This window comes from Oncorhynchus masou, chromosome 29 (assembly GCF_036934945.1).
Source record: "Oncorhynchus masou masou isolate Uvic2021 chromosome 29, UVic_Omas_1.1, whole genome shotgun sequence".
NCBI lineage: Eukaryota > Metazoa > Chordata > Actinopteri > Salmoniformes > Salmonidae > Oncorhynchus > Oncorhynchus masou.
Genome location: NC_088240.1, coordinates 31,207,981 through 31,224,054, shown reverse-complemented (window position 1 = coordinate 31,224,054; position 16,074 = coordinate 31,207,981). Strand labels below are relative to the sequence as shown.

At 42.3% G+C, this 16,074-nt stretch overlaps 1 protein-coding gene across 2 annotated transcripts in view; it reads left to right on the top strand.

The window, feature by feature from the left end:
* Positions 1–16,074, top strand: part of LOC135519328 (diacylglycerol kinase beta) — a 166,679-nt gene that overhangs the window by 35,806 nt on the left and 114,799 nt on the right. For both annotated transcript variants that reach the window (XM_064944505.1, XM_064944504.1), the window contains exon 3: positions 8,242–8,318. In XM_064944505.1, coding sequence (XP_064800577.1) covers positions 8,242–8,318 — 77 coding nt within the window. The remainder of the gene's footprint in view (positions 1–8,241; positions 8,319–16,074) is intronic.

Genomic DNA, 16,074 nt, shown 5'->3' with positions numbered 1-16,074 from the left:
AGTAAGGACAAATTGCTATTGTATATCTTTGCCTTGTTCATCTGTGTAATTTATTGACAGCCACAGCTAACAATACTACTCCTGGCTCTTTCATTTTCATTCTCTCTATCCAGAAACACTTGTTTGTTTTGATTTTTTTTTTAATGTAGTTTGGCTCAGTAACATAGGCCTATATGGCGATCCAGACGAGCTGGAAGTAAGCGGTACTGTATGTGACTCCATATGTGTCCATGGTGAACAGTCAATCTCTACAGCCAACTAAACCACTTAAGTGGTACTGTACACTCCTGCGTTGAAACAGGTGAAAGGTACACACTCAGTAGGGGCGTTTGTGTGGATGCTAAATATCACCCAGTATTAATTCACTGGCGTATCACTGGGCCACTCAAGGACATTCAGAGACATTCATGTTCCGAAGTCACTCATATGTTGTCTTGGCTGTGTGCTTAGGGTCGTTTTCCTGTTGGAAGGTGAACCTTCGCCCCAGTCGGAGGTCCTGAGCGCTCTGGAGCAGGTTTTCATCAAGGATCTATCTATGCTTTGCTCAAGTCATCTTTGCCTCGATCCTGACTAGCATCCCAGTCCCTGCCGCTGAAAAACATCCCCACAGCATGATGCTGCCACCACCATGCTTCACTGTAGGGATGATGCCAGGTTTCCTCCAGATGTGAAGTTTGACATTAAGGCCAAATAGTTAATTCTTGGTTTCATCAGAGCAGAGAATCTTGTTTCTCATGGTCTGAGAGTCTTAGGTGCCTTTTGGCAAACTCCAAGTGGTCTGTCATGTGCCTTTACTGAGGAGGGGCTTCCGTCTGGCCACTTTACCATAATGGCCTGATTGGTGGAGTGCTGCAAAGATGGTTGTCCTTCTGGAAGGTTCTCCCATCTCCACAGAGTAACTCTAGAGCTCTGTCAGAGTGACTATCGGGTTCTTGGTCACCTCGCTGACCAAGGCCCTACTCTCCTGTGCGGCCAGCTCTAGGAAGAGTCTTGGTGGTTCCAAACTTCTTCCATTTAAGGTTGATGGAGGTCATTCAAATCAAATCAAATCAAATGTATTTATATAGCCCTTCGTACATCAGCTGATATCTCAAAGTGCTGTACAGAAACCCAGCCTAAAACCCCAAACAGCAAGCAATGCAGGTGTAGAAGCACGGTGTGTTCTTGGGGACCTTCAATGCTGCAGAATATTTGTTGTACCCTTCCCCAGATCTGTGCCTTGACGCAGTCCTGTCTCGGTGCTATACGAACAATTCCTTCGACCTCGTGGCTTGGTATTTGCTCTGACATGAACTGTCAACTGTGGGACCTTATATAGGGTGCATTCATAAATTCACTCCGGAGTGCTAAAGAACTTTCAGAATGTGCTGGGCATTCGTAAATTCATAGCGTTGTCAGATTGTCTGTTTGTAAATTCAGGGTGTTTTGCTCTCGGAGCGTTTAGAGCGCACACTGGACGCTCTGGCCGAGGAGTAGGGTTGATGCGAGCATTCTGACCTCACAACTGCAGTCAAGCACCCAAGCTAACTGGCTAAAAAAAATTTTTACTAGGCAAGTCAGTTAAGAACAAATTCTTATTTTCAATGACGGCCTAGGAACAGTGGGTTAACTGCCTGTTCAGGGGCAGAACGACAGATTTGTACCTTGTCAACTTGGGGATTTGAACTTGCAACCTTTCAGTTACCAGCCCAACGCTCTAACCACTAGGCTACCCTGCTGCCCCAGTTAGCTAGCTTGCTAGCTACTTCCAAACATAAATAAGAGAACACCTTACTCTGACCATTTTACTTGCCTTAATTAACATAGCTGGTTAAGCTGTTTTCATGTTATCCAGAGCTTTGGTGACCGCAACAATTGAACTAAGCTTTTTTGTTTACTGACACCGGCCATATTCAGCGGGTGTTGAGTGTTCGTAAATGTATCAGTTATTCTGCACTCTTGCACACTCATGTCCAATCGATTGAATTTACCACAGGTGGACTCCAATCAAGTTGTAGAAACATCTCAAGGATGATCAAATGATGCACCTGAGCTCAATTTAGAGTCTCATGGCAAAGGGTCTGAATACTTATGTAAATAAGGTATTTCTGTTTTTTGTTTTAATACACTTCTAACCAATTCTAAAAACCTGTTTTTGCTCTGTCATTACGAGGTATTATGTGTAGATTGATGAGGATTTTTTTTCTATATAATACATTTTAGATTAAGGCTGTAACGTCAGAAAATGTGGAAAAAGTCAAGGGGTCTGAATACTTTCCGAAGGCACTGTATATTTATTATTTACTCTGAGGCCTGTTTTCTGTCCATGGCTGAGCATCCCCTCTCCGCAGAGCAGAGTGATAAAGGGCTTGTTTATTTTGATGCTGCTGTGCTAATGAGAGGAGGATATTTGATATCTATTTATGCTGGGTTGCTAATGTGCCCTCAGTCACATGTACTGTAGCACCTAGACCCCTGGTGATGGTGATGGAGATGTTTCTGGGACCTGCTGTTAGGGACCACAATGCTGGTGGTGGCTGAGTGGGTGGGTAGATGGGCGGGTGGGTGGCAGTGTCTGTTATACCGTACAGCAGATTGGAGTTAATTAAGTACTTGTTTATCTTTCAAATACTTTTTGTGTTTTATTGGGCCTGCCTTGAGTGACCCGGTAGGTGGGATTTGCACTTTTGGGACTATTCCATTTGTTCCATTGTGTGAGACAAGCTCAGTCAAGTGCATATGAAGTATTTGAAAGAATCCAAATACTATTTGAACCCAGGTCTGGTGTGTTGGATGGATGACCGTGTCTGTGTTCATGTTACTATATACATGACATGTGTCTGTTTCCAATATGGGTTAATAAAGGAGAGATATAATATGTGAGGTGAAAGGTTAGTGTCCATTACAAAGCCACATGTCAGTTCAATGAGCCCAGCTGCACTACACTGAAAAGCTTGCTTCATCCCAACTGGCACCCTATTCCCCCACAGTAGTCTAGCGTAAAGTACTGCACTGTATTGAGAATAGGGTGCTGTTTGAGATGCAGCCGTTCTTTTACTCAGTGTTCTGGTCTTATCTTCCCCTTGCGCTACATACTAATTGGCTCAGTGCTGTTTTTCTCTTCTATAAAGAATTAATAAAGGAAATGAAGTTGAAGGCAAAGGAATGCTGATGACGTACGATGCTGATTTACTGTTAACCTTCTAGCTATTGGCTGTGATTATTCAGTCCCCACTGCATTTAGCCTACTGGCTTCTGTTCTGTTGTGATTCAATGAGAGTCTGGCTTACATTTACATCAAAATGTTGGTCATTCAGTAGATACTCTTATCCAGAATTGTAGTGACAACAAAGAAAACAGATGAAACTAGCTACAGCTACAGTCTAGTTAGCTGTCTGATCTGGTTAATAGATGCTATTATGGTAAATACACTGGACATACTGTAGTATATGTTGTCTCAGTTCATGATCTATTAATAACTGATTCAGCGAGCAAATACTTTATGATTGCTCAGATCAGAGATTTGCCTCTGTGCGTGTACCTGTGCTTTGCATACACTCATACCTGCATAGATGTGTTTGAGCAATTTAGTGAATGAGAATGCCTTCTCCAGAGCCGGCCCTAGCCACTGGGCAACATAAGCGACCGCTTAGGGCAGGGTTTACCAAACTCGGTCCTGCACCCCCCGGGTCCACGTTTTGTTTTTACCCAAGGACTACACAGCTGATTCAAATAACCAACTCATCATCAAGCTTTGATTATCTGAATCAGCTTTCTAGTGCTAGGGCAAAAAAACTAAACAGAATTTAGTTTTTTAAGTGCAATTTCTATATTTGGTTGTATAACAAGTTTTTCTCCTGTTACGTCAGTCACTTTTTTTTCCCAAGATGGTGTAGCAGTCGGACATGTGTTTATCTTGTCCCGTGTACATAGTCATTTCCTCTGTTTTTTTGTATATACTTAGTATATATTTTAATCTCACTTTCCATATACGAACCGAATATACTTTCCTGCAACCCTCCTCACCCAATGTGGTATGGATCTGCTATTTTTATACTTTAGAATCGGAACCCCCATCAGAAGCAAGCCAGCTAACTAGCTACTAGCTAGTAGTCAGTTAGCCACTGCTAGCGGACTTCACCGTTAACTCTGACACCAGCTAGCTTCAGCTCGGTCAATACCTGCCAGTCTGCACAGCGCGATATCAACCTAGAGATTGGTATTTTACGAACTCATTGGTGAGACCCGGGTCCGTGCAGATTCACGGGCTATACAACGTTCAGAACGAGATTGGTAGAGGCAACTGGTTAATTAGCGGCTGTGGTAAAATCGATATTCTGATATTCTTTGAGTTAATTTGGGAAATAGAATCTCAATAAAAACTACTTTTCCCATGGTGCCCCAGGTTAATGAGTTCAATAATTACTTGATTCAGTTAATCACGCAATTAGAAACTTTAATCATTCGATGAACAACAGTCGTCACATGAACTAATACAACGTCACGACAGGTGCCATAAGGTTCAATTCTCGGGCCGACTCGTTTCTCTGTATACAGTATATCAATGATGTCGCTCTTGCTGCTGGTGATTCTCTGATCCACATCTGGCCCTTCTTTTGACACTGTGTAAACAAACCTCCAAGCGAGCTTCAATGCCATACAACACTCCTTACGTGGCCTCCAACTGATTTTAAATGCTAGTAAAACTAAATGCATGCTCTTCAACCAATTGCTGCTAGCATCACTACTCTGGACGGTTCTGACTTAGAATATGTGGACAACTACAAATACCTAGGTGTCTGATTAGACTGTAAACTCTCCTTCCAGACTCATATTAAGCATCTACAATCCAAAATTAAATCTAGAATCACCTTCCTATTTTGCAATAAAGCCTCCTTCACTCATGCTGCCAAACATACCCTTGTAAAACTGACTATCCTACCGATCCTTGACTTTGGCGATGTCATTTACAAAATACCCTCCAACACTCTACTCAGCAAATTGGATGCAGTCTATCACAGTGCCATCCGTTTTGTCACCAAAGCAGCATATACTACCCACCACTGCGACCTGTATGCTCTCCTTGGCTGGCCCTCGCTACATATTCGTCGCCAAACCCACTGGCTCCAGGTCATCTATAAGTCTTTGCTAGGTAAAGCCCTGCCTTATCTCAGCTCACTGGACACCATAGCAACACACACCTGTAGCACGTGCTCCAGCAGGTATATATGCTCCACTCACTCAGTTTCCCACAACAAAACACAAGAAAATTGCCAAAAAGAGTAGAACCACACTATGATCTGACTATTAGATGTTCAATGTTTATTTGTTTAAAAGTTAATTAAAATTTTCACCTTATTAAAATGAGAGTTCAGCTCACATAACAGGGTTGACCTTAATGACCTTATTCAGAATAAATCATCATTTTCAGAAATGACTGTGAAAGCAACCAAAATAACTAGGGCTCTACAATGATGGTGAAAACTTGGGGAAATGTTGGGGTTAATAGGGTTGAAATATTACTGGATGTCTCAGAGGATGCACAGAGCTGTCAGAACTGTCACGATCATGTGTAGAGGCGGACCAAGGCGCAGCGGAGGTTGAGTTCCACATCTTTATTTCTAAGTGAAACTTAAGAAAAACAAAACAATAAAGAAACAACAAACCGTGACTAAGTGGTGCACATGCACAAAACACATAAACAATATCCACACAGGTGGAGAAAAAAAAGGCTACCTAAATATGATCCCCAATTAGAGACAATGATTACCAGCTGCCTCTAATTGGGAATCATACAAAATCACCAACATAGAAAACCAAAACTAGAACCCCACATAAACATAATAACCTAGACTAACCCCCCAGTCACGCCCTGACCTACTCCACCATAGAAAATAAGGACTCTCTATGGTCAGGATGTGACAGGAACATGTCAAAATGCTGAATTTTTGCACTTTAGGAAATCTTTACCATATTACAAATGGGATTTATTGAATTCTCCATGTGGTCTATATTAAAGGCCTCTTCATTAAATTGTCAGGCTTTTAAAATTCAATATTTGATGAACAATTTTGCATTACTTAAAATATCAGAATGACACCAAAGGCACTCATTTTGTGGACTAAACTTGTCGTTATCATGGTCGAATTACCAACCGGGTACACAGGGCATGACCTTCAAGAAGAGGACATGGTCCGAACAACTGGGACCACAGTAAAATTAACAACTTGTTCTGTTGTTGTTCAGACATCCCAGGAGTCAGACACTAGACACTTTCATTTTCTTGTAAACAACAAAAATGTTGTACAGATCTGTTTTTCAGATACATTTGTACTATTGTTCAGGAATAATTGTATCTACACTCTGACACTAATTATATTTAATTGACACCTGTTATTTACATGTATGTTCTTAGCAGAGACTTTTGAATTGTGGTTTACATTGAGACCATATGCATAATAAAGGTTTCTGTTTGTGTGCAGAAATAGCTATGTTTCTTCATCTAAATACAAGATGTTTCAATGCATTCTATTTGAACATCCAGTGCTGGGAACGTTGAGAAGAGCTGTGTGCCACAGACTTCACAGGCTTTGTTCTACTTGTGTGACGCGGTTCAATCTAAATGAATGGACACAGACATCATAGAATCAAGTTAAATTGTATTAACAAGATTTCAACTTTACATTTTAGCTCAAAGTTCAAGAAATAAGAACTGTGTGAGTCTGTGCATCCATCAATGTGTGTGTGTGAGCAGTCCCAACAAATGCCTATTCTGCATGATTGGCTGGCCTTGGGATGAGTTGTCCTCTCCTAACCATGTCTTCCTGCCATGGCACATATCCAGATGGGGAGAGGAAGAAGTCCCTTAGCTTGTTTCTTGTTTGACTTGCAAGCCGTGTCGCCCTGGAATGAGAGTCTCACTGGCTCTTGGAGATTGCTGTCCCCTGCCATGACCCTCCTCCACTCTCCAGGTTGGTAGTTGCCGGAAGGGAGGGCGTGTCAGCAAAAGCGGGTGTGCTCGCATACCAAACGAGTGTGCTCGCATACTCCCTCAACAGACCTTGGAAAACAAGAAAAAAGCAGCAATAGTACTGTTTGCCCATCTTGAGACGTCGTAACCAGTATGCACCTCAAAATACTCTGAATTAATCTAAGATAACTCAAGAAATGTGCCATTCATTTTGAGGTAAGATGTTTGGTGCAGTATTTCTCAAGTCAAAAAATGTGCATGTAAATGATCCCTACTTTGGCCAATCACCGATGAAGGGGAGTAGACTTCAGCTTGCCTCGAGAAAATCTTCACAAAATGTCGTCATAACATGTGCATGACCTGTTTCGAACATTTTTCGATGGGAAGCATGTGGACGCCGTTAAGTTAACTCACCTGGTTAGATAAGGGTTTAACACTGCATTCCCTGCATCCCTGCCTTGCCTCAGTATGACGTAACTGGCGTTGGGAGGAGGACAGTTTATCTCTGGGTCTGTTGGGGGAAGCCTCCTGTAGCGTCTTTCAGCCCTGAGAGAGATTAGCATGTCTGGGTGTAAATCACCATTACCCATGGCCGGTAGGAACACACCCTACCCTGGTCCCTGTGACTCACACCCTGCCTGGTCAGTCAGTCTCCTCAGATCTCCCAACACCTCGTTGGCCTTTGTTTAAGAGAGAGGAGAGAGCGGGTCCAGCCTCACTCCACAAAGATGATTAACTTAGATAAGGTATGCTATGTTTTTTCCAAATCTAAACGACTCAGCTCACCTAACACAAACTGTACTGCTGCATATTAGAGAGAAAGTGTGAGGCATGCAAACCATAGATCTAATTCTATACCCAACTCCAGAGATTATTCCGTATATTTTAAGGTATTTTGTACTAGAGAGAATAGAGAGAGAGAGTGGAGTGCTTATCCAACCTATTATATTTCTGTGGTCTATATTTCTTAACTGAGATTATTTAATGTGCTATTTCTTGTATTAGAAAGACAAGACAGAGTGGGGTGTCCAGTCTAACTCCACAGAGTTGATACATTCAGATAATGTTTGCTCTGAGGGTTTTTTGTATTCCAAGGAAATTTCCTGGCTTAATTGGTCTATTTGTTTAATTAATTAGCTAAACTTATTTTCACCTCTGTGAAATGTTTGCCTCATGATCTACCCGAATGTTCCTCTCAGATACAGCTAGCGCCCAAAAGACAATCATCACCTGATGCCAAAATGACTAAATGATGAGGTTTAAAGCCTCTCTCATCCCTGTCTCATTCTCAGATTCCACCAAGAAGCTCAAGGATGTTCTGGAGGAGTTTCACGGTGAAGGAGTCCTCTCCAAGTACAATCCTGAGCAGGTACAGTACGTCACTACCTCAACCCTTCTCTCCCTCCCACCTATCCTCTCTTCTCCACTCTTCTCTTCTCCTTTTTCCCTTCATTTTTCACCTCTCCTTTCCCTTCCTCTCCTCACTGTCATTCTTATCCTTTCCTCTATTCTCCTCTCTACCCTCTTTTCCTCTCCTCCCCTCCTCACTTTTCCTCCCCTTCCTGAGTGAGATCATCATTATTTTTGTTAAGAGCCTGGCAATCCCCTGACTCAGTCCCTGCTCCATCACTGATACGCTAAGTCATCCGCTGTGTTTAGACAGTAGTAAGGTGAGCAACACTTCCTCCCTCCCTCGCACTCACCATCAACCATCCAACTGACGCCCTTTAACTTCGAAGTGACGACAGAGGGCCGACGAGTTATGAAGGACAAGTGGAGCTGACATTTTTATTATGGTCTGTCTGAATGGGTCACCGCCCCACTCCCCCTACCCCCCCACCCCCGCCCTACTCCTCTCCCAGCCAGGGTGCATCCCTTCTTCCTCCTTATAACTCCAGCACTGTGATATGAGTAACAGCCTCACAGAGGCTGGTTGGCGCCATCAGAGCCATGTTGGATTCAGACATCATGTGGCCTGTGGTGTGATCACCAAAGCCAGCAAGTGCAGGCGCCAGGTCGGTGGTATTTTCTGCACTGTGTGGGAAGGAGCGAGGTGACTGGTTGAACAAACTGGTTGAATCAACATTGTTTCAACATAATTTGTCAAAGTATTGTGACATGGAATCTATGTGGAAAATACATTGGATTTGAAAAAAGTAATCAACATACTGTTGTTTTGAGGGTAAGATTTCAACCACAGGATTATGTCATCATGGTAACCAATTTTTAACATTGACAAACCTTGTATAAAATATGTTGAATTTATACCTTTGAAACAACGTCAGATCTTCAACATAATATCCACTATAAGAAAAAAACAATAGGCAGGGCAGCACCTCCTCTTGGAGAATTGATCTATCTACAGCTATTAATTCAGTTGACCATCTAGGGTTTTAACCAAGCCCAGTCCTGCTTAGCTTTTCTATCTGTCACTGACTGCTACCAATGTTCTATCGTGAGAATGATTGCTTAGAAATCTCCACTTAATAGATTCACTGTTGCTATCGAAGTAGGTTCAACAAAGCAAATGAAATGTAACCATACTATAGCAATCCTATATCATCAATGATGCTATTTAGGCCTGTATAGCATTTGGGAAGTCATCAACAGCTATTGTTTAACCTGTTGCGATGAGCAATCCCATATCCGGGAGCGTAATTATAGCCTCAAGCTCATTACCATAACGCAATGTTAACTATTCATGAAAATCGCAAATGAAATGAAATAAATATATTGGCTCACAAGCTTAGCCTTTTGTTAACAACACTGTCATCTCAGATTTTCAAAAAATGCTTTTCAACCATAACTACACAAGCATTTGTGTAAGAGTATTGATAACTAGCATAGCATTAAGCCTAGCATTCAGCAGGCAACATTTTCACAAAAACAAGAAAAGCATTCAAATAAAATCATTTACCTTTGAAGAACTTCGGATGTTTTCAATGAGGAGACTCAGTTAGATAGCAAATGTTCAGTTTTTCCAAAAAGATTATTTGTGTAGGAGAAATCGCTCTGTTTTGTTCATCACGTTTGGCTAAGAAAAAAGAAAGAAAATTCAGTCATTACAACGTGAACGTTTTTCCAAATTAACTCCATAATATTGACAGAAACATGGCAAACGTTGTTTAGAATCAATCCTCAAGGTGTTTTTCACATATCTATTCGATGATAAATCACTCGTTGCAGTTTGGTTTCTCCTCTGTTCAAAATGGAAAAATGCACGCACCTGAAGATTACGCAATAGGTTCGAGGAGGACACCGAGCGGACACCTGGTAAATGTAGTCTCTTATGGTCAATTTTCCAATGATATGCCTACAAATACGTCACAATGCTGCAAACACCTTGGGGAAACGACAGAAAGTGTAGGCTCATTCCTTGCGCATTCACAGCCATATAAGGAGACATTGGAACACAGCGCCTCCAAAATCTGGCTCACTTGATATTTCATCTTGGTTTCGCCTGTAGCATTAGTTCTGTGGCACTCACAGACAATATCTTTGCAGTTTTGGAAATGTCAGAGTGTTTTCTTTCCAAAGCTGTCAATTATATTCCATAGTCGAGCATCTTTTCGTGACAAAATATCTTGTTTAAAATGGGAACGTTTTTCATCCAAAAATGAAATACTGCCCCCAGAGGTTCAAGAGGTTAAATTCAGCCCAGGATTCAACTCAACATAGACAATACATATTGGCCTAGGGTTTAAAGTTTTGGTTGATTTCAAATGGAATTTACAACTTAATAATAAATATGTTGGATTCACATCTCCATCACAACCAAAAACAAAAGTTGAAGAAGAGGATTTAAATCAAATAAAACTGTATTTAAAGTGCATTTAAAGTTTGACTATATTTAGTCCTATTCTTTACCTTAGATTTTTGGTTCAAATGGATAAGTGAATTCAACACATACATTATTAATTTCTAGACCAACTGGAAATAAAGCCAGACTCAGTGGCACAGATGGAGCTATCCATGCAGAAGACAAACAAATGATATGTTGGACTCAGGTCTCCATCTCAACCAAAACTAAAAGTTAAAGTATAGGATTAAGATTAAGACAGTGGCTCAGATGGAACTATCCAAGCTGTAGATACAGTGCATTCAGAAACAATTCAGACCCCTGGAAATTAAGCAAATGTATAAAAAAAATAAAAAACACTGAAATATCACTTTTACAAAAGTATTCACACCATTTACTCAGTACTTTGTTGAAGCACCTTTGGCAGCGATTACAGCCTCAAGTCTTCTTGGATATGATGCTACAAGCTTGGCACACCTGTATTTGGGGATGTTCTCCCATTCTTCTCTGCAGATCCTCTCAAGCTCTGTCAGGTTGGATGAGGAGCGTCACTGCACAGCTATTTTCAGGTCTCTTCAGAGATGTTAGATTGGGTTCAAGTCCGGGCTCTGGCTGGGCCACTCAAGGATATTCAGGGATTTGTCCCGAAGTCACTCCTGTGTTGTTTTGGCTGTGTGCTTAGGGTCGTTGTCCTATTGGAAGGTGAACCTTCACCCCAGTCTGTGATCCTGGGCGCTCTAGAGCAGGTTTTCATCAAGGATCTCTCTGTACTTGGCTCTGTTCATCTTTCCCTCAATCCTGACTAGTCTCCCAGTCCCTGCCGCTGAAAAACATAATGATGCTGCCACCACCACAGTTCACCGTAGGGATGGTGTCAGGTTTCCTCCAGATGTGATACTTGGCATTCAGGCCAAAGAGTTCAATATTGGTTTCATCAGACCAGAGAATCTTGTTTCTCATGGTCTGTGAGTCCTTTAGGGGCCTTTTGGCAAACTTCAAGCAGGCTTTCATGTGCTTTTTACTGAGGAGTGGCTTCCATCTGGCCACTCTACCATAAAGGCCTGATTGGTGGAGTGCTGTAGTGATGGTTGTCCTTCTGGAAGGTTCTCCCATCTCAACAGAGGAACTTTGGAGTTCTGTCTCAGAGTGACCATCAGGTTCTTGGTCACCTCCCTGACCGAGGCCCTTCTCCCCCGATTGCTCAGTTTGGCCAGGCAGCCAGCTCTTGGTGGTTCCAAACTTCTTCTATTTAAGGTTGATGGAGGCCACTGTGTTCTTGGGGACCTTCAATGCTGCAGACATTTTTTGGTACCCTTCCCCAGATCTCGGCCTTGACACAATCCTGTCTCGGTGCTCTACGGACAATCCCTTCAACCTCATGGCTTGGTTTTTGCTCTGACATGCACTGCCAACTGTGGGACCTTATATAGACGGGTGTGTGCCTTTCCAAATCAAAGTCTGGCATGGAATAGCCTTCATTTCTCAGAACAAGAATAGACTGATGAGTTTCAGAAGAAAGTTATTTATTTCTGGACATTTTGAGCCTGTAATCGAACCCACAAATGCTGACACTCCAGATACTCAACTAGTCTAAAGAAGGCCAGTTTGAGGGCGGAGCTAGCATGTTGGAGTGAACGGCTGTGTGTGAGAGGCTCCTGCAACTTTTTTGCGAAATAATCTAATTTAACCTACTTTATGGCACTTTTTACAACAAACTTTTCTTTCTAATACAAGATTGTAACTTTTTATATGAAAATGCCGAGTAATAAGCGACCAAAGGACAATAAATCCACAGCGGAGGCCTACTCCCCACTAAACAACGAGACAGACATGGCGGGAGGCACCTGCAACAACGTGACACTTACAGAACTTACCCGGGCTTTGGGGGAGCTACGTGTTGCTATAGCTGAGGATCTTAAGGCCACTATTGCTGAACTGGACACCAAAATCGAGAGCATCATTCGAACGGTCGCTTCGCATGGCCAGAGTATTGTGGACCTTGAGAAAGCTTCTGAATTCAACGCTGGTAGGATCGACGAGTTAGAGAAGCTATGCACGTCATTGCAGGATAATGTACAGAGGCTTTCTGTGAAAGTGGTGGACCTGGAGGGCCGATCCAGATGTAATAACCTTCGCGTTGTTGGTCTGGCAGAGGGGGTAGAGGCGGGCTCTCGCCCCACCGACTTCTTCGCCAAGCTATTGAAGGACGCAATAGGATCAGATATTTTGGATTCGGATCCCCAGCTGGATCGTGCATATCGCTCCCTTGTCCCAGTGCCGGGCCAACGTCCTCGCCCAGTAATCATCTGTTGTCACAGTTTCAAGACCAAGGATCTTATCCTGCGTGAAGCTCGAATGAGGGGCAACCTGTCACATAAAGGGCATCCATTCCGTGTATATGAGGATTATGTGCCCGATGTGGCAAAGCATCGCGCCGACGACAGAGATGTCATGACCAAACTCTACAAACTCCATCTTCACCCAGCCTTACTCTTCCCTGCAAGACTAAGAATTACCCCACCTTCCGGTGAAAAGATTTGGATCTCCTCAGTTTTGGACGCAGAGAAGTTTATCCGGGGATATACACCAATCCCCCGTACAGGTTAGAGTGCCTTGTCATTGCGTGTTAGGGTCTGCTCATGGACTCGAATCCATACTGTACCATATTGGGTGAAACCGTATTAAACGGGCTCAACAAGGGCTACCGAACATGTAAGACGATGAGCCGACCAATGGATGGCGGTCAGAGCTCTCATTTAACGTTAAATTCACTTTCATCCCGGCTGTGCTCAGAGCGATGCATATTTTTACTTCCAGGTTTGATCACTGACACCTTCGGATGGATATACTTATATTCCCCCACTTTTGTTTTGTTTCGTTATTTATTTTACAATCCTTACATTATTCTTACTACCATACCATTTATTTATTGCTTGCAGGGGACTGGGGGTGATGGTTGGGAAGGGGCAGACGCAGACACCTGGTTAGCAAGTTGATGTTTTGTGCCGTTCTGCCTTTGTCTAGCCGTGGGTCGCTCTCCCGACTAGAGTCCCACCAGCCCTCTGTAGTGCTTATGTCTGTGTAGGTGTAAGTAAATATAATTACTATTTGTACTTTATTATTATTTTCTCTTAGCATTTCAGTATTATGTATGTGTATATTTTAAATCAGTGTAGATTGTTATTCTGGGGTATGAATGTTTGTATGTGTATATGTGCATATGGATGTATATACATATTCTTTAAATATATATTTTTATATACAGTTTTTTGTGTGTGTATGTATATGTATGTGTGTATGTATATGTATGTGTGTATGTGTGTATGTATATGTATGGGTGTATGTATATGTATGTGTATGTGTGTATGCATGTGTGTATATGTATATTATTCATTAATGTATTAGCGGGAGCCTCAGTTCATATGTTAGTAGAAGTTCTAGGATAGTGAGAGGTGAACGTATAGTTGGGATTTTATTTTTGTTTTACCTCTTGTTCGAGGTCGCGCCGTGCTTTTTTGGCATCGGCCAGACAATGTGTTTATTATTTTTATTTTTCCTTTTTTTTCTCTCCTGTTTGTGCATGCCTGTTAATTATGGGTTGATGGGGGGGGGGGTAAGTGTTGGGGAAATTAGGGGAACAGGGTGGGAAGTAAAGGTGCTTGCAGGGGGGGAGGGGTGGGTTGGATACTGCTCGGGTGTAGGTGCTACATATGCTGATCGTGATGGTTTGGTGCGCTTTCTTAACTTTTTATCAAGTTACATGGTGTGCGGGCCACCATAGGAACTACAAACGAGAGGAGGGCGGGGCTTACATTCACTTCCTGGAATGTCAAGGGTTTAAACGAACCAATTAAGAGGGGCAAGGTCCTAGCCCACTTGAAAGCACTCTCGTCTGATATTATATTTTTGCAAGAAACCCATCTGAAGAATAACTCTCATAGCAGACTTAAGTGTAGGTGGGTGGGGCAAGTGTATCTAACTTCTCTGCCAAAACGAGAGGCACAGCGATTCTGGTACGGAAAGGAATTCCCTTTCTACATAAAACCACCCTTGCGGATAAAGAGGGTCGGTATGTGATCGTAATAGGAGAAATCTCGGACCACAGTCCACCCACCTTCTCCCTGAGATTGGGTGACATTGTACCAAACGAGAGGGTCTGGAGGTTGAATCCTCAGCTCCTCACAGAACCAACATTCTGTGAATATCTTAAAGACCAAATTACATTGTTCTTTGATACCAACGACAACACAGAGACTTCCCCAGCATTATTGTGGGAAACACTGAAGGCTTATCTGAGAGGCTGTATCATCTCCTTTCAGGCTGCCAGGAGTAGGCGAAACAGAGGAAAACTGGAAGAACTGGAGGGACAAATTCACTTACTGGATAGGGAGAATGCTAGCCACTCATCTATGGAGAAGCTTAAAAAAATTACCTCTTTAAAATTTGAATATAATCAGATTCTCTCAGCTAAAATTGCTAAATCTTTTCTCTATGCCAAGCAAAAATATTTTGAGTTTGGTGACAAACCACACAAATTACTCGCCAGACAACTTCGAAAAAATGTGAGTGACCGAATGATTCACAAAGTTAAATCTGCATTTTACTCTCTCATCTGGGGAATTACTCCCCCAAAGACATCAATGACAGATTCCGGCAGTTTTATGAGACTCTATATACATCTAAAGCGGATCCTAACCCCTTAATTATGCAAACATTTTTGGAGGACTGTAATCTTCCTGCCCTGAACCAGGAAGATTCTAACTTCCTGAATAAGGAAATATCTCTTGATGAAATTTGAGAAACAATTAAATCTCTAAAGAGTGGAAAGACCCCGGGCCCAGATGGATACCCTGGTGAATTCTATAAAACATTTAGCAACATGCTCTCTCCCTACCTGCACAAAACGTTGGTTCAGGCCAATGAGGGTGGAGCTCTCCATTCTACTTTGGACGAAGCGTTAATTACAGTTATACATAAGAAGGGTAAAGATCCAGAAGAGGTAGGGTCATACAGACCAATATCTCTCCTTAATACAGACCAAAATATTTTAGAAAAATCTCTGGCTAACAGGCTTAGCACTTTAATTGGCAAATTGGTTCATTCGGATCAGACCGGCTTTATCCCTAACAGAAACTCATTCTTCAATCTCAGGCGCCTCTTCAATATTATGTATTCTCAGAGGTTACCCAATGTGGACCTTGCCGTCATATCTCTTGACGCCGAAAAGGCCTTTGACCAAGTTGAGTGGCCCTATCTATTCAAGGTCCTACATAAATTTAATATTGGAGATGAGTTCATAAATTGGATACAGCTTTTATATAGGAAC